Source organism: Salvelinus sp. IW2-2015, linkage group LG15 (assembly GCF_002910315.2).
Source record: "Salvelinus sp. IW2-2015 linkage group LG15, ASM291031v2, whole genome shotgun sequence".
Classification (NCBI taxonomy): domain Eukaryota; kingdom Metazoa; phylum Chordata; class Actinopteri; order Salmoniformes; family Salmonidae; genus Salvelinus; species Salvelinus sp. IW2-2015.
The window spans coordinates 19,182,832-19,206,834 of NC_036855.1; the positions used below are offsets into that span (position 1 = coordinate 19,182,832).

At 41.1% G+C, this 24,003-nt stretch overlaps 1 protein-coding gene across 1 annotated transcript in view; it reads right to left on the reverse strand.

Moving 5' to 3' along the window:
• Window positions 1–24,003, reverse strand: part of LOC111975056 (transmembrane protein 132C) — a 203,475-nt gene that overhangs the window by 164,019 nt on the left and 15,453 nt on the right. Inside the window, exon 2 of the mRNA XM_024003219.1 lies at window positions 8,259–9,147. Coding sequence (XP_023858987.1) covers window positions 8,259–9,147 — 889 coding nt within the window. The remainder of the gene's footprint in view (window positions 1–8,258; window positions 9,148–24,003) is intronic.

Consider the following 24,003-nt stretch of genomic DNA (forward strand, 5'->3'; position numbering starts at 1 on the left):
TGTGACGACCTGAAACTGAATGGTCAAACACCTCCTTGAAGAAGGCGTGGAAACGTGATTCAGAGGACAGATCAGAACCTTGAGCAGCCCACAGGGCTGTGACCCATTACAGAGCTTTGCCTGTGAGTAGGGAGATGACGAAGTCCACCCTGTCTTTGTCAGAGGTGAAGTCAGCAGGGTGATAGTCTATGTACAGGTTACACTYAATGATAAATCCTTGACATTTCACTGGGGAGCCGTCGTATTGATTAGGCATGGATATAGTGGAGAATGAACGAGAGGAGGCTGTGGCACCTGATATGGGTGAAGCAGGAATGGACTGGCGAAGGAGGTCACAGAGTTCATCAATCCATTCCTCCTGTCGGGCTAGASGTAGCTGCAGTTCCGCTGAATCCATTCGTAGTTTTCGGTGAGGTATTCTGTAATGAACACGAGGGAGACAGAGAGCTGGTTTCAAGCGCAAAGCGCAGCAGCTATTTATTGAAGGGGACCATAGGAGGAGGTAGGTAGCTGGGTCCAGGGGCAGGCAAAAGGTCATACATGGTAGGTTCAAAAATGGCAACAGTACTGGCAGGGAATATGCAAAAGGTGTTGTGAGTGAAGCAGGCAAAAACTATCATACACGGGAGGCGAGAAGTACGGGAAAAACCAGAGCTCTGAAAAAGTGTGTCTCAAAAACAAACAATACCTCACAGTGATGGGATGCAAGGAACTGAACTAAATAGTGTGGGATGATGACATGCAGGTGTGTGAACAGGTGATTAGAATTCRGGTGATTGGGATCTGGAGAGTGAGCTGGAAAGTGGACTGCGTTCCGGGGATCTAAGTGTTTGAGAGTGTGAGTTGGACGCAGACGCACACTTCCCTATTGCTCCCACAGGCAACAGCTCCAAGTTTTATTTAAATTTGTTTTCAGACAAATGTTTGTAAATTGTTCTTGGTGGAGGGCAAATTATTCAAACAAATTATGAGGGGAGAAGCAACAGTATTTATCTGGCGGTACAAGTAAACACAGACACACACAAACAAATCAACATAATGCACAACACCCGCATACACACAGCCATGCATTGCACAATGCGCACAGACACGCACACATACACAAACATGGTCTCAGTCTATAAAAACCTGAGACCTTACATGAAAGAAACATGTAATCAAATGGTGTTATTCCATGCCAATGTATTGATTCCAATACTGAATCAGTGCACTGTTTTCAATCTACCCTGAAGTCACTGCTGTCCCTGATGAAAGAGGCCATCCTAAAGACATCTAATGACAGCTTTCTGATCACACAGAGGTTGTTTCACAAGAACGTCTAAGACATGATCCTCACTTTATAATGTCTCAGCATATTGAGTTTCATCATGAAACACGGCATTGTGTTATTGAGCTACCTTAGATCTAATGCATATCTCCCTGTTCTAGAGATGGACTCTGCACTTGTTTGGATGTGGAGGCTACTTTAGATAATTAGACAGGAACATAGTAACCATCCTCTAATAGCAAGTCATTGTGTGACTCCCATCAATCTACGTCAAAATGCAAGCAATATGGAGAATCCATTGATGTTGATGTTGATCAACAGTACATAGGCTACAAAGATAGTCTGGTCGGCGGTTAGCACGCTGAGTGATTGAATTGCTTGTAAGTAGGGCACTTTTTTTTAGTGAACTTGCCTTTCTTTATGATACTATATGCTTTATGTCCTGGGGAAAATATCATTCTAAGTCTGTATTCTAGCTTTTGTGGATAATCTGATTTGCATATAAACCATCTAATACTGAGGGATAGTAAATTATCAATGACTTATAACCATACTAGTCTTACAATGATTGCTGAAAACATATTATGCTAATGACTTCATGTTATGTATTACTTGCATTATGTTAATTGTCCTTCAAATTGTGGATGCTAAGCTTATTCCTATACTTTTTTCTAATTTTGTTCTTTTGAAAGGAGATGAATTGGCCCGGTTGCAGGAATCCAATACACATAAACAAGATGAAATGGCATAATTGGACTTGATAGTGCAATCAGTTCTGTAGAGATTCTGTTACTACCCACTCATCAATTTAACACAGCATGAAAATATCAAGCGAGAATCAACTAAGAATAAACAATTATCAGGCCTAATCCAGTTTAATCATATTCAGACAGAATGTTTATTATGGTGTACAGCAATGTTCTCTGATTTCAAAACGTGTTCAAGTTGTTTAGATACATTACGGTAATTGCCATTGGTAATTGCAAATCTCAACACTGACTCATGTTAGCAGCATTGAATCAACCGATACTCATATTGAGAGTAACATTCCAAATGACGGACACTTTTGTAATTAAATACGGGGAGAATTTCCGATCATGCAAAGATATACCATGGTGAAAATAATTCTTCCTCTGGGAGACTGGAAACAAGAGAGACTGTATCTGTCTCACCCTATAGAGAGTAATTTGTCATTCAGTGGTCATTTGGACTCTTATCAGCTCCAAGTAGTTTACAGGTCAGGCCTTTGTGATCTGGTGGAGGAGATTGTTCCATCTGAAACATGTAACACATCAGGAAATTCCAGGAAATCTAAGCCAGAAAACCAAGGTAAAGGACAAATATGTTTCTTCCAAGGAATAGATTGTCAAGTTTGATCACTTTTCTCTCCTGTTAGTAAATAAATAAAAATCTACACAATCACTTCACAATCCATATTAGATTCTTTCAATCTGCTTGTTTATGTTGTCAGTCTGAATTAACTTGTAAGTATACAAATAAGAGTAAAGATATAATCTTTCCTTCTGAGTTTTTAATCACCCATGGATCTTGGCCAGATCCGAACTTCCTTTTATTCCAATCACACTAGCCATTCTGTAACAAGARGGAAATATTAAAGAGGGTCCAGAAATTAGGTGTCAATCAAACAACCCATTGGCTGGCTATGATTGTACATGAGTTCTCATCTCTGGTTTCTGTCACAGCATGTGTCTCTGAATAAACATGGAGTTGAGGGAGGTGAAGATTGAGAGTGGGAATCAGAGAGTAAGGATAAAGTTGTTTACAGTACCACTGACAGGCTGTAATTACATTGAGCTTGATCTGTATACTGCTGAATGAAGTGGCTCATAGTATGTTACTGTTTACTATGTAGAGAGACTACGGGCACTATTTTTGGCTGGCGGTAGGGAGTCGCTAGTGTCAAACGCATGTCAGTTTGCAATTTCGTAGTGTAAAAACTGGCACACTGCCATTTTTCAGCCCTAATTTTGCCAAAAGCTTCCCAAATGTCTCGCCCAGCAAAGGAAAGGTGCCCTGAATCACTTAAAATTATGAATCCCATATTGGTCTTTCACAGTCAGACCAACCCAAGCTGTACTGTGCAAGAAGGCTAATAGTAGGCTTACTATTGAAACATATAAATGAGGCTGTAAAATGAGTCAGAAATGTACATGCTTAAGATTTGTAAAAGAAAATCAGATTTTTGTCACCCTTAAAAAACATCAACATGTTCTAAATCCATAACAATGCTTAATCCACATCAGGAGACCACTTTTGAGGTCTAGGAAAAATCTAAGACGTTTAGATTGCCTAGAGCCAAAGTCCCTCCATAGAAAAGTGTAGGTAATTATTTTATAAAGACTTCCCTTATTTAAACTTTCTGTCATTGGCTGCTAGACAAAGGCATTATCCTAGCCATATTAGCAACCCATGATAGTTGTTGCATCTTTAGATCTCTCCTCTTTCTAAATTTCGAATGGATATTTCCATCTCTGTCCATGAAACCGCTCGCATGTGCGGTGCGCATTGTAGAATGGTGTCATTCGTGTGTAGACCCATGTCTACACACTGTGTGCACGTTGCTGCGCCTAAAATGTGAAGAAATAGTAGTTTATAAAGATTTTAAGCAAAACATTCTGATCTGTTCCATCAACCTTATTAATTGATACGGCGTATACCTCCACTACACTATTTTCATATGCATTGTGGGGATAAGTCGCTCTGGATAAGAGCGTCTGCTAAATGACTTAAATGTAAATGTAAATGTAAAAATTAAGAAGTGAGTATACACAATGCCCACTGAAAAATAAGTGGGTATACGGCGTATACCTGCGTATACCCTTCACTACACCACTACTTACGCCAGGTTCGGCAATTTACCTGTCTAATATCAGCTCTCCTGCGCTGAGTTGGGAGGGGTGGAAATATTTGAGGTGTGTCCTTAAAAACGTGTGCCAATATGCCAATTTCAGTGAGCACAACGAGGGATATTTAAGACCAACCAAAAGCTGGTCTTCGCAGTAACGTATTTGGTTATGGCATTGATTTTGCCAGTGGAGGTGCACACACAGTACATCACCAATGTTTTATTAAAATATCACAAGCAGCAAAACAGACATTCCTTTTTTATATATTGTACATTATCTTTATCCAGCTCCTGTGAAACATTTGGACTCATTATGGGTGATGCCCATTGCATGAAAGGTGTCAAAGAAGCCTGTTAAGGAACATCAAGATATGTAAAAAGACTGCTTATTGTTTTTCAGTGATCATTTTGTAAAAATGCTATGGACCTAACTGTTAATCGCGGGAATTCCGATTGCTGTCCATGGTGCTGAATCCCCTTGTATGCTATATTTTCATCTTTGTTTGTTTACCTTTCACATGGGAAAGTCACTACTGGCCATATCAAAGGCGATGGTAAGCTATAGCTATGTATATTTGGGTCATTAACTGTGAGTGAACATTCCCTCTTTCTCTTTATATTGGATAATTTCCCAGCTCCTGTGAAAATGTTGGAAGTGCGTAAAACCTTCCATTGTCTACGTTGTCTTAGGCCCAATGTTATACGCACACGGGGAGCAATAATGGTGCTTGTAACTGTATTTAGACATAGCTTATTTAAAACAAGTTGTCGTTTCATTTTATTAGAATTTGATTTGAATTATTCACTGTCTTTTTAGGTCTTATCAATAGTAAATGTAATCTTGCTCACTGACAACATTTGGCATTTCCATGGCTCAGACATAATGCATTTTACAGTAGGCCTATTTCAGTGCGAATGCTATGTTAACAATATACTTCCATATTGAAGCCATGCAATTACTGTTCAAAAACATTTTCAACTTATCTAGCAAATATGGTATAGGCCTACATTTTGTTATTGTATTTTTGTAGGCTATTTAACAAGCTAGTCTATAACAGACTAACATTCAAATTGCCGTTGATGACAACGCAATACATAAAATACCATAAATACACAACTTAAAGCAACCACATACAGTTGAAGTCAGAAGTTTACATACACTTAAYTTGGAGTCATTAAAACTCGTTTTTCAACCACTCCACAAATTTCTAGTTAACAAACTATAGTTTTGGCAAGTCGGTTAGCACATCTACTTTGTGCATGACACAATAACTTTTTCCAACAACTGTTTACAGACAGATTATTTCACTTATAATTCACTGTATCACAATTGCAGTGGGTCAGAAGTTTACATACACTAAGTTGACTGTGCCTTTAAACAGCTTGGAAAATTCCAGAAAATGATGTCATGGCTTTAGAAGCTTCTGATCGGCTAATTGACATCATTTGAGTCAATTGGAGGTGTACCTGTGGATGTATTTCAAGGCCTACCTTCATCTCAGTGCCTCTTTGTCGACATCATGAGAAATTTAAAAGAAATCAGCCAAGACCTCAGAATTTTTTTTGTAGACCTCCACAAGTCTGGTTCATCCTAGTGAGCAATTTCCAAACATCTGAAGGTACCAATTCCTTACAAACAATAGTAAGCAAGTATAACACCATGGGACCACTCAGCCGTCATACCGCTCAGGAAGGAGACACGTTCTGTCTCCTAGAGATGAACGTACTTTGGTGTGAAAAGTGCAAATCAATCCCAGAACACAGCAAAGGACCTTGTAAAGATGCTGGAGGAAACATGTACAAAAGTATCTATATCCACAGTAACGAGTCCTATACCGACATAACCTGAAAGGCCGCTCAGCAAGGAAGAAGCCACTGCTCCAAAAACACCATAAAAAAAATCCAGACTACGGTTTGCAACTGCACATGGGGACAAAGATCGTACTTTTTGGAGAAATGTCCTCTGGTCTGATGAAACAAAAATAGAACTGTTTGGCCATGATGACCATCATTATGTTCGGAGGAAAAAGGGGGAGGCTTGCAAGCCGAAGAACACCATCCCAACAGTGAAGCACTGGGGTGGCAGCATCATGTTGTGGGGGTGCTTTGCTGCAGGAGGGACTAGTGCACTTCACAAAATAGATGGCATCGTGAGGCAGAAAAATTATGTGGATATATTGAAGCAACATCTCAAGATATCAGTCAGGAAGTTAAAGCTTGGGTGTTTCCAAATGGACAATGACCCCAAAATTGTGGCAAAATGGCCTAAGGACAACAAAGTCAAGGTATTGGAGTGGCCATCACAAAGCCTACAAACCTGACTCAGTTACACCAGCTCTGTCAGGAGGAATGGGACAAAATCCACCCAACTTATTGTGGGAAGCTTGTGGAAGGCTACCCGAAACGTTTGACCCAAGTTAAACAATTTAAAGGCAGTGCTAACAAATACTAATTGAGTGTGTGTAAACTTCTGACCCACTGGGAATGTGACGAAAGAAATGAAAGCTGAAATAAATCATTCTCTCTACTATAATTCTGTCATTTCACTTAAAATAAACTGGTGATCCTAACTGACCTAAGACAGGGAATTTTTACTCTGATTAAATGTCAGGAACTGTGAAAAACTGAGTTTAAATGTATTTGGCTAAGGTGTATGTAAACTTCCGACTTCAACTGTATTTAACCATTCTGATTGGCCAGTGAGTGGTCAAGCCTCAACACAACTTCAACTTGTTAATTAATCAAAACCCAGCCAGTTCGCCCCACCACTTGCTACTATGCCCATATTCTGGTTGTGAAAATAGTAAAAATAAGACACCATGCAGCCAGTGGTGGTGGAAGTTGAGGGACTGAGTACAGAAAACATAATAATGTTGTGTATAAAGAGATCTACGTATTTTCTTGTCCTGGTGATTGAGCATCCTAACACATGTACACACGAGGACACTCTTATCACCTAGTAACATGCAGAGGCCTGAAACCAAAGGCCTCTCCATATCTGAATCTCTCAGCTGGCCAGTACAGACTGGTAATCACAAAATACACTACTGCCAAATATAAACACCACAGGCTAAGTCTGTGTGACCAGTTCTTTATTAATGGGATCAAAAAAAATGATTATTTACAAACTTGCCATTACCTCATCTCACCAGAATAAATATCTGGTGATTAAATGTTATGTTCTAGTTTTCATTTAGATTATAATTTAGATTTCATGTGAAAGTCAGAGATCGCTGAGAGAGATATTCAACATCAAATCTAGACTCTGAGAACAATGGAATATATTGGACATTTATGACAACTTGTCCTCTATTTCCACGGTTCAGGATGAGAAAAGTATAGTGTAACTAACTTAAACTAGTTTCAGCATTTCCACTCACCTACGCAGAAAACAATCCAATCAGCCAGTTGGCTTGTTTTCATTTACACAGGTTGACAAATTGGCTTGACCCTTAGTCACGGCATCTCTTATGGTTTATAAATGTTCCCAACCAGTGTGATTAAGATCAGGCTTGCAGTCATTACGCTAATGGAAATGCATTTTAATTAATGACATCCTCATTTGCATTGTGTGTTAATTATCTAAATCACTTAATCTCATCTGCACATTCTAATTACAASTTACAGCTTCAATGAATGTATCTGAGATAGAGATGCTCCACTCCCTGTTTTCACTGAATTACATAAGCTTGGCTAAAATGAGTAAAGTAACTTTAATTTTGGAGACCCCAAAACACTGAGATAACTTCATAATTAAATCAGAACTAACAGCCTAACTGCCAAACATTACACTTGCTCTATACTCCTTGCTAATTGAATTACAACTAGGGTGTTTTAAATTACAACTGTTGTTTTATTTCTTTACCTACCTATTGTTCACCTAATACCTTTTTTGCACTATTGGTTGGAGCCTGTAAGTAAGCATTTCACTGTAAGGTCTACACATGTTGTATTCAGCGCACGTGACAAATACACTTTGATTTGATTTGTACTACAAAGAGTTGTTCATTTCTCAATTTCTTCACTCTTTAATACAGAATTGCAGAGACACTTTGTATGAAGATATGCACAGGTCTAATTATTAACCTTAATATCAGAGCACGCTTATGTACAGTATTGTCTTACCTTAGGGTGAACATTTCCACAGGAGAGAAGGCTGAGGCAGTGATGAAGGCAGAGACAGTGTCCCTCTGCCTCATGGGCATGGCTGGCACCATGACCAGGAAGTTACTATCCAGCCTGTGTTCAGTCAGGAAAGGAGTGGCAGGGATCTGGTACAGACGCACACTGCCGATCCTCCTCATGGGGGTGGAGGTGGATGAGCCAAACAGACCCTCCTGATCCGAGCGGATGGAGTTGCCTTTCCGGGCCTCCTCCGAGTGGCACTCCCCTGCCTCTGTTGACTGTAACATGTAGTAGAGCTCCACGGTGGTTCCCTCGGCCAACTCTATGGTCCTCTGACGCCCAGGCACTACACTGGGGGGGCTGAACCAGCCAGCCAGGGGCTCCAGCTCAGCTACACACAGCCCCAGTTCCCCCTTCAGCTGGCAGGTGCCACGCACCTCCTGGGTCTCATGGAAGGCAAACATGCGTACGCAGGGCAGCTTGTCGATGGCGCTGTAGTCGTCCCAGTCCCTGCCGGCCACATAGAACAGCACCTGGACCCTGGGCTTGGCCAGGTAGATCCTTTCCTGAATGATGAAGGTCTGCACCTTCCAGTTGAAGGTGAACATGGAGGACGCCACAAAGGCTCCAGGGTGCTGGATGAGCTCCGGGGGGACAGGCTGCTCCACAGAGAGGGGTCCATAGCTGGCGTTTACTGAGGGCATGCTGCGGGCCTGGTAAATGAAGAAGGGCTCTGTCCGCGACAGCAGGCTGGAGTTCCTCATAAACTCCTGGTTGGCCTCCTTCAGGAAGAAGGCAGACTCTGCGTTGACCACCTGGTAGTTGACAGGCAAGTAGGTGGGGATGGACGAAAACCTCTGCAATCCCTCCAAGACTCGACAGTCTGCTACTACAAGACAGAAAAGAAGGGCTGAGTCAGGACAAGCTCAGACAGTGCTTGCTTGTTGTACATCCTGTAAATTTCCTCTAAAGCTTCCCTCCGGTAAAACTAGAATGGTCATACTGAGTGACAGCCATTTGGACAGGAGTTTAACAGACAGACCTGATAGKACTACACACAGACTGCAGAGATGACACTGACTAATGTAAGCTACTGTCAGGCCTACTTTACAATACATTTAATTATGTTGTAGATGTAATTTCATGGTGTACGGTTATTGTAATGTTTTGATATTCTTAAAATGAAGGAAACTAACTCCAGGAGTCAGGACCATTGCACATTACATTACTATCCATATATTTTCTCATATTGTAATAAAAAWAATAATAATAATACATATTGATTTCAAATTCACAAAGACGGAAATGGTCACATTTCTGGGAACCACATCTGGAATAACCACATCATAAGTTTTGTTCAATGATATTCTACTTAGCACTAGTATCTTTTTCATGCTTTGCTGCCCCCTCCCCCGCTCCCTTCATGTTGGCTGCACCTAACATTCAAAATATTCTGCTCTGAAAACGGAGTGAGATCCAATTATATTGAACCTCTGGTAAATCAATCTTTCAGCTGAGCTCAGCTCAGTCTCCAGATGGAAGGGAAATATGCAATATTCTAGTGTGAGAACAAAGAGTACTGCACAAAGCCAGAGAGGTGCCGACAGAGAGTAGAGGCACCAACACAGACTACACCAACAGTATGATGACAAGATTATCAACACAGATTGTGATAAAACAAGAACAAGTAAACATTTAAATATGTATAACGTTCATGAAAAGCTCAGGTATAATTATCATATTGCAACTCATATGAAAGATGACTTTAATTAGACCTACAATTCACTATGTGTTAAAGCTGAAATTCTGTACTTTTTTGGGTGACCCGATCAAATTCACATAGAAATGCGAGTTATAAATCTGTCATTCTCATTGAACCAAGACGAACAAGCGGCAGATCTGTTCAATGTGCGCTATTTCTATGCTTCCCTTAAATTTGTTTTTGCATCTTTTACTTTCAGTTTTGTACGGCAGCTTCAAACACAATATTTTCGGTTATTGAAAATATGTTTTAGATGGTAAAGTGATTTTCTACACTATACACTGCTTGTTTTGTCACAAACTAAAATTAGGCAAACTATTCGAATTTTAGCAACCAGGAAATGGCGGAGCTATTTCTGAATATTGCACCTTTAAATAAGCAAGATGTACATGAACATACTGTATGAAGTATGAGTTGTTTCTGGTGGGCCATTGTGAACAGCTCCCACTCCATGATGGCCTTTGTGATGAGGGAGAAAACACTACACTGGTAAAAAGGTTTAATCACCCAAAGAGTGGGCTATGACCTTCCTTTTAAGAGCAATCTGCTGTGATTACTACACCCCTCCCCCCGCCCGCCTGCCTGCACAGCACACTTCCATCTTCAACGTTTGCTGAGAGAGGATTTCATTCCTTAGCCCCAGCCTTGTAAATCAATGTCCCGACAATTTACAAATCAGCCAGGGATTTGTGATTCATGGCGCCCACTTGACCTCAGCCCTGTCTGGCCCATGCAGGCAACATGGAGGCAGCCTGGAGGCCGCGAGGGATGCAGCCTGCCTGCCTCTGCATCTGAAGGGCAACACAACACTGTTTAGCTAAGGGGCTCACACTGTTTATTTTAGGGACTCTCTCTCTCTATAACAGCTCCACTTAAACATCACTTAGCTGTTATAACAGAAGACAGAAACCATTGAACAATACTATACCGCAGTGCAATTTGTTATTTTCTGAACAAACTCGAGAAGTGTTGTTTGTGCACAAGAAGCATTGTTGCAGATGGTACGACGACATTAACAAATGAAAAGTTTGATAGTCCAGCAAGAGCAATACAAGATAGAACAATCAGGAACAAAGTCTCCTCTTCTGTGGTCCCATGGTGGCAATGTTTCTATTCGCATCTCAGGAGCTGTCTCAATCCAGCAAGCCTTATAAGACAGAGCACTTGCTCCAAAGGCCTCAGCATTTCTCTCATGTCTCTACTATAATGATATTTATCGTCTGTGCTTTGCAGATGCCATACTTGAGGAGGAATTAAATGTCCCTTTGTGCCTCACATACATAGGCTAATGCTACACATAGAACACTGCTAAGTGTACATATACACATCTACGAATGGGATCACTCTTGTCTTCTTAGTCAATCAGCCTGTTTTTAAAGTCAGTCAGATTTATTCCCTTGTTAACAGCTGTCAAATGACCATTTTCTAACCGTTAGTCACGCTGTATTGACAGTGAATGACAGATACCATACACTGCATGGGCAACATTTTGGTGTCTATGGAGTCAACAAAAGTCTGAGATATATCAAAGAATCCTCCATTTGCAGCCTTGCAGACCTTTGGCATTCTAGTTCTCAATTTGTTGAGGTAATCTGAAGAGATTTCACCCCATGCTTCTTGAAGCACCTCCCACAAATTGGATTGGCTTGATGGGCACTTCTTACGTACAATACGGTCAAGCTGCTCCCACAACAGCTCAATAGGGTTGAGATCCGGTGACTGTGCTGGCCTCTCCATGATCCCTTTAATCCTGCACAAATCTCCCACTTTACCACCACCAAAGCACCCCCAGACCACCCCAGACCATTTTCTTAAACAAACAAGGACATATTCAAGTGACCCCAAACTTTTCAACGGTAGTGTATGTTGAACACTTGTTGGCTGCTTTTCCTTCACTCTGCAGTCCAACTCATCCTAAACCATCTCAATTGGGTTGAGGTTGGGTTATTGTGGAGGCCAGGTCATCTGATTCAGCACTCCATCACTCTCCTTCTTGGTCAAATAGCCCTTGCACAGCCTGGAGGTGTGATGGGTCATTGTCCTGTTGAAAAACAAATGATAGTCCCACTTAGCGCAAACCAGATGGGATGGCGTATCGCTGCAGAATGCTGTGGTAGCCATGCTGGATAAGTGTGCCTTGAATTCTCAATAAATCACTGACATTGTCACCAGCAAAGCACCTCCACACCATCTTCAATGCATCAGGTGGGAACCACACATGCAGAGATCATCCGTTCACCTACTCTGCATCTAACAAAGACACGGCGGTTGGATCCAAAAATCTCAAATTTGGACTCATTAGACCAAAGGACAGATTTCCACCAGTCTAATGTCCATTGCTCATGTTTCTTCGCCAAAGCAGTCTCTTCTTCTTATTGGTTTCATTTAGTAATGGTTTCTTTGCAGCAATTCGACCATGAAGGCCTGATTCATGCAGTCTCCTCTGAACAGTTGATGTTGAGATGTGTCTGTTACTTGAACTCTGTGAAGCATTTATTTGGGCAGCAATTTCTGAGGCTGGTAACTCTAATGAACTTATCTTCTGCAGCGGTGGTAACTCTGGGACTTCCTTTCCTGTGGCGGTCCTCATTCATCATTGCTCTTGATGGTTTTTGCAACTGCACTTGAAAAAACTTTCAAAGTTCTTGAAATGTTCCGTATTGACTGACCTTCATGCCTTGGACTGTCATTTCCCTTTGCTTATTTGAGCTGTTCTTGCCAAAATATGGACTTGCTTTTACCAAATAGGGCTATCTTCTGTATACCCCCCTTACCTTGTCACAACACAACTGATTGGCTCAAACGCATTAAGAAGGATAGACATTCCACAAATTAACTTTTAACAAGGCACACCTGTTTAATTTATATGCATTCCAGGTGACTACCTCATGAAGCTGGTCGAGAGAATGCCAAGAGTATGCAAAGCTGTCATCAAGGCAAAGGGTAGCTACTTTGAAGAATCTCAAATATAAAATATATTTTGATTTGTTTAACACTTTTTTGGTTACTACATGATTCCATATGTGTTATTTCATAGTTTTGATGTCTTCACTATTATTCTACAATGTAGAAAATATTTAAAATAAAGAAAAACCCTTGAATGAGTAAGTGTGTCCAAACTTTTGACTGGTACTATATATCTATTGATCTGTTTGACTCAGAGTGATGAAATTTGGCACACATGCTCAGGGACATGAGTAACTGACCCACACAATATCTCAGACCCCACTGGCCCAATTTTGACTAAACTTAGGTGAATGATATGTCTTGCCATAGAGATCCGGTATTTACAAAATGGCCCAAGGGGGGCGCTATAGTTATGAACTGTATGTATGTCAGTCACACACGATTTCTCAGAAACCACTGGCCCGATTTTGATTAAACTTGGTTGAATGATCCGTAATTTACAAAATTATACTGAATGGCCCAAGGGGGGTGCTGTTTAAATTTCTGAGGACCATTCTAGCCAATTGTGAACATTTGATACAAAAGAAATAAGAAATTAATTAACCATGTTCTTATTACAATTACAAGCACGGCCAAGATCTCTCAGAGGGAGCACATTAATCAACATCATTTTAATCTGTTTGTGACCGAATTTAGTAGTACGATTTCTAAACTGAGAGGACAAAAGTTTAAAGGAAGAAAAAAAGGGATGTTATAAATTCAGACTCCCTAGAACGTATAAATCTTTGCAGATTATTGAATTCCATTCAAAGTACCAGCAACAAATGGAAGCCCTGTGTGAGCACATGAAATCTACCAATAAAAAATTGTTATGAATTTGACATGTGTATTCAAAAGCAGATAGCTACATTCCTCTATGCAATCCTTGTGAGGCAGCTTTGTAGAAAGACAAAGCCATTCGATGCTCATTGTAAAATAACATGCTGGGGATAGATTAATTGATTTATGTAATAAAGGAGGTTGGAATTGTATGTTTACAACAAATACACAAAGCACTGAATGTGTTTTACATCAGAAAATAATTCTTTACAGAAATGTTTTTTTCATTTGTATCTTAATAAAAGCAGCTTGAAGCCACCAACCTTTGAGTAGTTCATTATGTGACTATCTGGTAGAGTAACTGCAGCATATTGTAGTCTACAATATGCTTACACCCATAGACAACTGTGAGGTCCCATTTCCCAGACGCTGGGTATTTGTATGCAAATCTCTGATGGAATCAGTCTCTGGAATTGGCTCTGAATTTACAACCTCAAAAAAACAGAAAACATCAAGAGTGAAAAGGAAATAAAGAGGGATGGGAAAACTTTGAACCCAAATCCATAGTAACCAAGAGTCAGCATGTCAGTGCTTGGAATTGAAATAAATAATATACATTGAGTGTATAAAATATTAGGAACACCTGCTCTTTCCATGAAATAGACTGAACAGGTGAATAAAGGTGAAAGCAGTGGTGGAAAAAGTATCCAATTGTCATACTTGAGTAAAAGTAAAGATACCTTAATAGAAAATGACTCAAGTAAAAGTGAAAGTCATCCAGTAAAATACTACTTGAGTAAAAGTCTAAAAGTATTTGGGTTTAAATATACATAAGCCTAGTGGTTAGAGCGTTGGACTCTAACTAGTAACCGTTGCAAGATCGAATCCCCGAGGGACACATTCCAACACTCAAGCATAATTTACAAATGAAGCATGTGTGTTTAATAGTCCTGTATTAGTGGACCGATATAACCGTCTGTAGCACAGACGTTTTTTTGGTTTAATGAGTTACTGTATGTATGATACTAACAACTTTATTGTCTTTCTGATACAATGTATCGTGTTCCCTCAATACCTTGAAAATTGAACATTATACAATTTATGCATTTAATTCAATTGTAATGAATACATTATAAGTACATACATTCCTATTAAATAGAAAAAGCGCATCGGCCCAGTGTGGGCAGCCTACAGAGGCAATATAATGGCTTATTTCAGGCTGCCTTCACCAGATATGGGCTGCCCACACTAGGCCACACTGGGCAAATGCTTTGTGGGCCAATGTAGAGCCGATGAGCAAAAAAGCTTTGGCTCAACTTTGGCAGCAAACATGTGGCCAATATTTTACATTTACATTTTTTTTTTTTTACATTTTAGTCATTTAGCAGACGCTCTTATCCAGAGCGACTTACAGTAGAGTGCATACATTTTATAACATTTTTTTTTTTTACATACTGAGACAAGGATATCCCTACCGGCCAAGAGCAGACGCTCTTATCCAGAGCGACTTACAGTAGAGTGCATACATTTTATTACATTTTTTTTTTTACATACTGAGACAAGGATATCCCTACCGGCCAAACCCTCCCTACCGGCCAAACCCTCCCTAACCCGGACGACGCTATGCCAATTGTGCGTCGCCCCACGGATCTCCCGGTTGCGGCCGGCTGCGACAGAGCCTGGGTGCGAACCCAGCCCAGCCTGGGCGCGAACCCAGAGACTCTGGTGGCGCAGCTAGCACTGCGATGCAGTGCCCTAGACCACTGCGCCACCCGGGAGCCCGCATTTGGCCCACATCATGCCAATGTGGACATGTTTGCTGGGTATTCTTATTCCTTACAGATAGCTCATCCCCTCTGTTTGTTGCTGTCAGATGCTTATGCTCCTTTTACTGACTTTTCTCTGCATGCTTATATCTTGTGGAGTTCTTTCTCTTTGCTAAGTTTTCCTTCTGTGCTGTTAAACTTTTGTATCCCACTCTATCACACCCGATCCTATTTTAGGGCTGTATTTTGCATACTAATCATACTAGTCTTTCCCTGTCTCTTGTTGACCTGTGCAAGGAGTAGAAAGGCAGGCAGCCAGCCCGCCCCTCCCTCCAGTGGTCCTCCAGTGGCCACCCACATCATTAGACAAGGCAGTGGGTAGCAGGAACATTGTCTCCATCCTAGGTGTCCTCTCCAGTAGCCAGTAATTTACCCAGCCTACTCCATGTGTGAAGGCTGCTGCCCTGCCTGCTCTGTCAGTCCTGTTTCAGCTCTACAAACACATTGGTCTGGTCTGGAGCCTGTGTGATAGCATGGCTGAGCATGTATGTATGAGGTGTATAAGGAGTGCTGCTTGTTTAGTCAAGTACTCTGACTGCTTGGTTCGGCCTGGGAGCTACATGCACTCTCTTGTTGGGAGCCTGTCCACTTGCCTATCTATCTGTCTGTCTGTCCTGATGGCTCAAACATTGTGTAGCTCTCCCCAAGCCCACCACCATGCTGACAGCAGGATGTGGCTAGCTCTTCTCGAAAGAGAACTATGATAATGCTTATTTGATGATTAGTACTCTTGCTAATAGAGAGCAATAGTAATGACATATTTTTGTAGGCAATAACGGAGGCTAACTCTGCAATGGCTTGTTGTTCAAAACCTATGAAATTAGGTTAAGGAGATCTTATACATTTTGCTAGGTAACATAACTTTTTGTGAATTTTAAAGCATTTATATATTCAAAACAAATAAAAAGCTCAAACTACACCTCCGATCGCATGCCTTTGACATCTAGCTAACAGGCTTAGCTTACCTTATGAAACATACCCAAAGTCTCCTCTGGACAACATTGTTCGGGAACTGATACAATTAGCTCCTTTCCACTGAAGAGATATTGTTCAAGGCTGGAGCAAAGAAATATACCATCCTTGCATTTTCAGTTCGAGCTGGTTAGCAGAAAGCTAACTAGCTTTTTGGCGGACTGTAGCGTAGACTAGTTTGCGTGGTCGGCCTAGTGACGTGAAATGTTTTTGAGAATATGTTCTAGTTCCATTTCTCTGACAGTTAAGATTTGTTAGCAACTGACTTTTTTTGAGCACATTAAGGCTTCATAATTCCTAACGGTCATGTTAACTGACTGATATTATCTCATAGAACAAAACATATAAGTTCTCCTAAGCCTGTGTTAACCTRAGACCTTATTATCGGCGTATATCATAATACCATGTATTTTCCCTGTTCATTTCCCCCTTTGGAATGCTAACTCATTTCCGTTTTTTAGGACTACAAGCACTACAAGCACACTGCCAAGTAAATATGTTTGTCAAAATGCACATGCCACACATTCACTGATAATGTCTGAATGTGTTGCCTACAATTAAGAAATGTAATTTAATCTATTTAACTATGAATCAGCATAATGCTGTCTTAGATCAGAAAAAAAGTTAGACAATTATCTTGTTTAATTATATATTATATTAAAAGTAAGACAATGCTCCTATTTAATTATATATGATAGGAATCACAGAGAGTATGCTGACATAGTCATATTCTAACTTGTAAATATTCTGTTGAATTGTTATTTCTGTTTTTAAGTCTCAGCATTGTACGTAATGTGAGTCAGCCCACTTTGTGAGTCTGAGGCTGTGTGGAGGTAATGCTTACAGTACACCCAAGGCTGATTTGCTACTGCAGGCAGGTTGGAGACTCAGAGGAGAGACACTGCAGTGACACTGACTGCATGCATGCTGGCTGGCCTCTCTGGCACCTGTCTGTCTGGACATTGGGAACACTCAGTTCCATCTTCACTGCAGGTGAAGTGGGCCAAAAGCATTTCTCCAAAATCATCAAACCATTTTATGCCCCATTTCTCTTTTTAGGAGCACAACATTGAATGAGATACTGAAAGTTTTGAATTCAGGACAAAAAATGTATCGCTTTGCCACATTTTTTTTGCAGTATTACTTTAGTGCCTTGTTGTAAACAGGATGCATGTTTTGGAATATTTTTTATTCTGTACAAGATTGCTTCTTTTCACTCTGTCAATTAGGTCAGTATTGTGGAGTAACTACAATGCTGTTGATCCATCCTCAGCCATTAAACTCTGTAACTGTTTTAAAGTCACCATTGGCTTCATGGTGAAATCCCTGAGCGGTTTCCTTCCTCTCTGGCAATTGAGTTAGGAAGGATGCCTGTATCTTTGTGAGTGACCCCCTTTACTCCACACACAGAGATGGGTACAAAGCTCTCCCTCGCCCTCCACTTGGCAAATCTGACCATAATTCTGTCCTCCTGATTCCTGCTTACAAGCAAAAACTAAAGCAGGAAGCACCAGTGACTCAGTCAATAAAAAAGCGGTCAGATGAAGCAGATGCTAAGCTACAAAACTGTTTTCCAGCACAGACTGGAATATGTTCCGGGATTCTTCCGATGGCATTGAGGAGTACACCACATCAGTCATGCTTCATCAATAAGTGCATCAATGACGTCATCCCCACAGTGACTGTAGTTACATACCCCAACCAGAAGCCATGGATTACAGGCAACATTTGCACTGAGCTAAAGGGTAGAGCTGCCGCTTTCAAGGAGCGGGACTCTAACCTGGAATCTTATAAGAAATCCCGCTATGCCCTCCGGCGAACCATCAAACAGGCAAAGTGTCAATACAGGACTAAGATTGAACAGTACTACACCGGCTCCGACGCTCGTTGGAGGTGGCAGGGCTTGGAAACTATTACAGACTACAAAGGGAAGCACAGCCGATAGCTGCCCAGTGACACGAGCCTACCAGACGAGCTAAATTACTTCCATGCTCGTTTCGAGGCAAGTAACACTGAAACACGCATGAGAACATCAGCTGTTCCAGACGACTGTGTGATCATGTTCTCCGCAGCCGATGTGAGTAAGACCTTTAAACAGGTCAAGATTCACAAGACCGCAAGGCCAGACGGAGTACCAGGATGTGTACTCCGAGCATGCGCTGATCAACTGGCAAGTGTCTTCACTGACATTTTCAACCTCTCCCTGTCTGAGTCTGTAATACCAACATGTTTCAAGCAGACCACCATAGTCCCTGTGCCCAAGAACACTAAGGTAACCTGCCTAAATGACTACTGACCTGTAGCACTGACATCTGTAGCCATGAATTGCTTTGAAAGGCTGGTCATGGCTCACATCAACACCATCATCCCAGAAATCCTGGAACCACTACAATTTGATTTTTGCAATTCATTCCAGTCATTGGCAGCAGAGAACTGGAAGGAAAGGCGGCCAAAGGAGGAATTGGCTTTGGGGGTGACCAGTGAAATATATCTGCTGGAGCGCGTGCTACAGGTGGGTGCTGCTATGGTGACCAGTGAGATGAGTTAAGGCGGGGCTTTACCTAGCAAAGACTTATAGATGACCTGGAGCCAGTGGGTTTGGCGACGTATATGAAGCGAAGGCTAGCCAACGAGTTCATACAGGTCGCAGTGGTGGGTAGTATATGGGGCTTTGGTGACAAAACGTATGGCACTGTGATAGACTGCATCCAATTTGCTGAGTAGAGTGTTGGAGGCGATTTTGTAAATGACATCGCCGAAGTCAAGGATCGGCAGGATAGTCAGTTTTACYAGGGTATGTTTGGCAGCATGAGTGAAGGAGGCTTTGTTGTGAAATAGGAAGCGGATTCTAGATTTAATTTTGGATTGGAGATGCTTAATGTGAGTCTGGAAGGAGAGTTTATAGTCTAACCAGACACCTAGGTATTTGTAGATGTCCACATATTCTAAGTCAGAACCGTCCAGAGTAGTGATGCTGGACGGGCGTGCAGGTGCGGGCAGCGATCGGTTGAAGAGCATGCATTTAGTTTTACTTGCATTTAAGAGCAGTTGGAGACCACAGAAGGAGAGTTGTATGGTATTGAAGCTCGTCTGGAGGTTAGTTAACACAGTGTCCAAAGAAGGGCCAGAAATATACAGAATGGTGTCGTCTGCGTAGAGGTGGATCAGAGAATCACCAGCAGCAAGAGCGACATCATTGATGTATACAGAGAAAAGAGTCGGTCCGAGAATTGAACCCCCATAGAGACTGCCAGAGGTCCGGACAACAGGGTCTCCGATTTGACACATTGAACTCTGTCTGAGAAGTAGTTGGTGAACCAGGCGAGGCAGTCATTTGAGAAACCACTCTCTGGTTATTATCTATGCATAAGTCACTTTAATAACTCTACCTACATGTATATATTACCTCAATTACCTCGACTAACCGCACATTGACTCTGTACTGGTACCCCCTGTTAATAGCCTCGCTATTGTTATTTTACTGCTGCTCTTTAATTATTTCTTATTTTTATTTCTTATTTTTCTCTAGGTATTTTTCTTAAACCTGCATTGTTAGTTAAGGGCTTGTAAGTAAGAATTTCACTGTAAGGTCTACACCTGTTGTATTCGGCAAATATGACAAATACAATTTGATTGTCGAAAGCATTCCACAGGGATATTGGCCATTGTTGACTCCAATGCTTCTCACAGTTGTGTCAAGTTGGCTGGATGTTCTTTGGGTAGTGGATCATTCTTGAAACACACGGGAAACTGTTAAATGTGAAAAAACCCAGCAGCGTTGCAGTTCTTGACACACTCAAAACGGTGCACCTGGCACCTACTACCATACCCAGTTTAAAGACACTTAAATCTTTTGTCTTGCTCATTCACACCCTGAATGGTACATATACACAAACCATGTCTCAATTGTCTCAAGGCATAAAAATCCTTCTTTAACCTGTCTCCTCCCCTTCATCTACACTGATTGAAGGGGATTTAACAAGTGGCATCAATAAAGGACCATAGGTTTCACTCAGTGGTGTAAAGTACTTAAGTAAAAATACTTTAAAGTACTACTTAAGTCGTTTTTGTGGTATCTGTACTTCACTTTACTATTTATATTTTTAACAACTTTTTATTTTTCATCACTACATTCCTAAAGAACATTATGTACTTTTTTACTCCATACATTTTCCCTGACACCCAAAAGCATTTTCAATGCTTAGCAGGACAGGAAATGGTCCAATTCACGTACATATCAAGAAAACATCTCTGGTCATCCCTACTGCTTCTGATCTGGTGGATTCATTAAAGGCCCAGTGCACTATTTTTTCAGTACCAGTCAAAAGCTTGAACACACCTACTCATTCAAGGGTTTTTCATTATTTTTACTATTTTCTACATTGTAGAATAATAGTGAAGTCATCAAAACTATGAATGAACACATATGGAATCATGTAGTAACCAAAAAAAGAGTTAAAGAAATCAAAATATATTTTAGGTATTTGATTCTTCAAAGTAGCCACCCTTTGCATTGATGACAGCTTGCACATTCTTGGCATTCTCTCAACCAGCTTCATGAGGTAGTCACCTGGAATGCATTTCAATTAACAGGTGTGCCTTGTTAAAATGTTATTTGTTACTTCCCACGTCTATGTGTGGGCTAGACCGTGTGGGACTGGTGTAGGTTAACCCATGTGGTGCTGGTGTGGGATTGCTGTGGGCTAGCCCATGCTGGGCTGGTGTGGGTTTGGTGTGGGCTAACCTGTGTCTACCTTGCCCACCGAATACCCACATGGGGCCAATGGGGTCATGTTTCCTGGGATAAGGCTATATTGGTTGACTTTGACAGTTCCTCCTCCTCTCTTCTTATCCTCTTCCTGGGTGCGTACCTCTCTTACACCTTTGACTCCCACAGTCCAGAGCTCTGACTTTAATCCGAATGGGACATTCCTTAAATATGAAGAATGACTTAAAGCTCTCTCATTCCTATGTATTACCAACAGCGTATTTATCATCATATGTAATTAATAAGGGCTATTGAATATGTGCCCTAGTGTCAACAATAATAAATATATTTTTTCTTTCAAGCATAATTTGAGAATGATCTATGTTGTTGAGCCACCAAGAAACGTAAGAAAGTGGCAAAGGCACTAGGGGACGAATCAATACACGATACAATATGATATTACTTTCTGCTTGTTTACTTTTCTAGGGACGTATAAAATCTATGCTATGGAAAGTTTGGATGGAATTACAGAAGACAGATATTAAAACGAAATTCAACAATATTCAAAAATGTATTGAACTTAGTAGTAAATCCACTAAATATAATGAACTTTATTATTTCACTTGCCCAAGTTAATCATAAGACATGAACAAAATGCTTCAGGGATTTGTAGTTTCCTGCAACTTTCTGAAACAGCACAGGAATGCCCCTGTCTGTGTGTGTCTGAGGTGCACACGTACGACTACACTTTATGTAGCCATTAGCGATGATGCTAATGATAACCATAGAGATGGAAAGGCTTTCCCAAAAACCTTCTCAATTAAATGTTAACTACAAAGTAGCCTATGCCTACATGGCAGAATGATATCACGATTATTTTTATCAATCCATTGGCCATTTGTTTTCCAAACTCTGCAATCACATGCACACTACAGAAAATCCTCCAAACAATGGGCTCTGGCTGGTGCACACTTGAATTAAGGTGCAACCCACCCGAAAATCTAAATTTTTAAGATTTTTCAAGACCTCAAAGGTGGTCTCCTGAGGGGGTTTAAGCATTGTTGTGGACTTAGAACATCCAATTTGGTTGTTTTTCTATAAAAAAACAAAAACAATTTTGAGACCGAAAACCTGAAAAAAGTCATTAAAACAGAAACCTGGAAAAACAAAACAGAGAAAACGGAATTTGGGGATTTTTTTTTTATGGAGTCAGGCAAAAATTATTTTTTACTTTTCCTACAGAAAGAGGATAATTCAGACAGAGTCAATAAGAGCACTTTTGGAGCACTACGACGATCACTTTAAACTGACATTTTCTCTAGGCGCTATTACCCCTCCCTCTCTATCCCTGAGATGAGCAAAATTACATCTATAATAACTACTCATGTGCAAATTGCTGTGTGTAAAAACAGTTTCCTCTTCGACTATAGTGGTGAACCTGCTGTAGCTGTTTGCTGCCTGACCTTTAATAGATTGCCACATTCTACACGGTAAGAGCTAATAAAGAGTAATGGGCCTGTGGCTTCACTAAGAGAATAGCTATTTTTGAGCATAGCTATTTTGAAAGCATCATCTTGGAGATTAAAGAGTATTGACCAGGGAAAAGTAAACAACAGCAGTAGKTGTAGCTGTACTCTTTGGGTGTGTTTGGTAAAGCTGTGGGGCAGAGAAGAGAAGAACCCCGACCACCACATTCTCGTCCCAATGTGCCTCGCTGTGAGAGACAGCGGGGACACCATTAGTTGCTAAAAAGGAACGTTCAGGTGCTGTGATGAGGCCTGATGCGTCTGGAACACTGTTATCACAGAGGTTATCAATCAGTGAGTGACCTGGGCTGGGCTGTAGACATTACTGGTCTCCTGGATGCAGAGAAGAAGGGCTCCATTGTGCCAGAGCAGGCAGCGCACACGGTTGTAGGGGAGGATACAAGGCCAGGCCAGAGAGCTTTTGGCCTGGACAGGGAGGATGAGACAAGCACAGATTTGTGTGCCAATCAGTATTCCCAGGGCCGCTCCGGACTTTTCTAAAACATAAACTGGCCGCCTAATGAATCTCTTGCCCTCACACTGCCCTTTATTGCAAAGTGATATCGTAAATCAGGGCAAACACAGGGCCTCTCGGAGGGCAGAGTGAGTCGGCCTCTTTGTGTGCACTGAGGGACATTTAATAATGAGAGCAGACCAGGGGAATAAGTGGACACAAACCCACCAAAGATCTATACGCTGCTGCTCAGACAACATACTGCCCGGTGCAGGGCACAACGGGTGTAAAAAATAAAGTATGTAACCAAATAAAAATGTTCCAGTAAACATTACGAGGATGAGAAAATGCTAAACATTTTAATTGTAAAAAAATATATAGTTCACTTCTCCGCCGGTCTCACTACAGGAAACAGCACACACTGAAATCTCCATTCTCGCCACATCTGACTAAGCACAGGTCAATAAAATGATGATTACACTTTCATATCACCCAAAAGGATTGCTCTCAGACCACAACTTGAAGCTCAGAGATATTCATTGCAGAAGATTTACAGTGCAAAATATGAAGACAAAAAAGATCAGATACATTGCTGTAATATAAGGAATTGTAGTGACTATCGTCATCGGGCTGTTACATTATGCCGGGCATACACTAAACGATTTTGCCATGAATTCGCCACATTTTTGCTGTCCCAGACTAATTTTCATGATTAGGGTGAAATCCTATAAACTTGGGCTAGAATCAGTTAGGTTGGGACTCGCGTAGTTT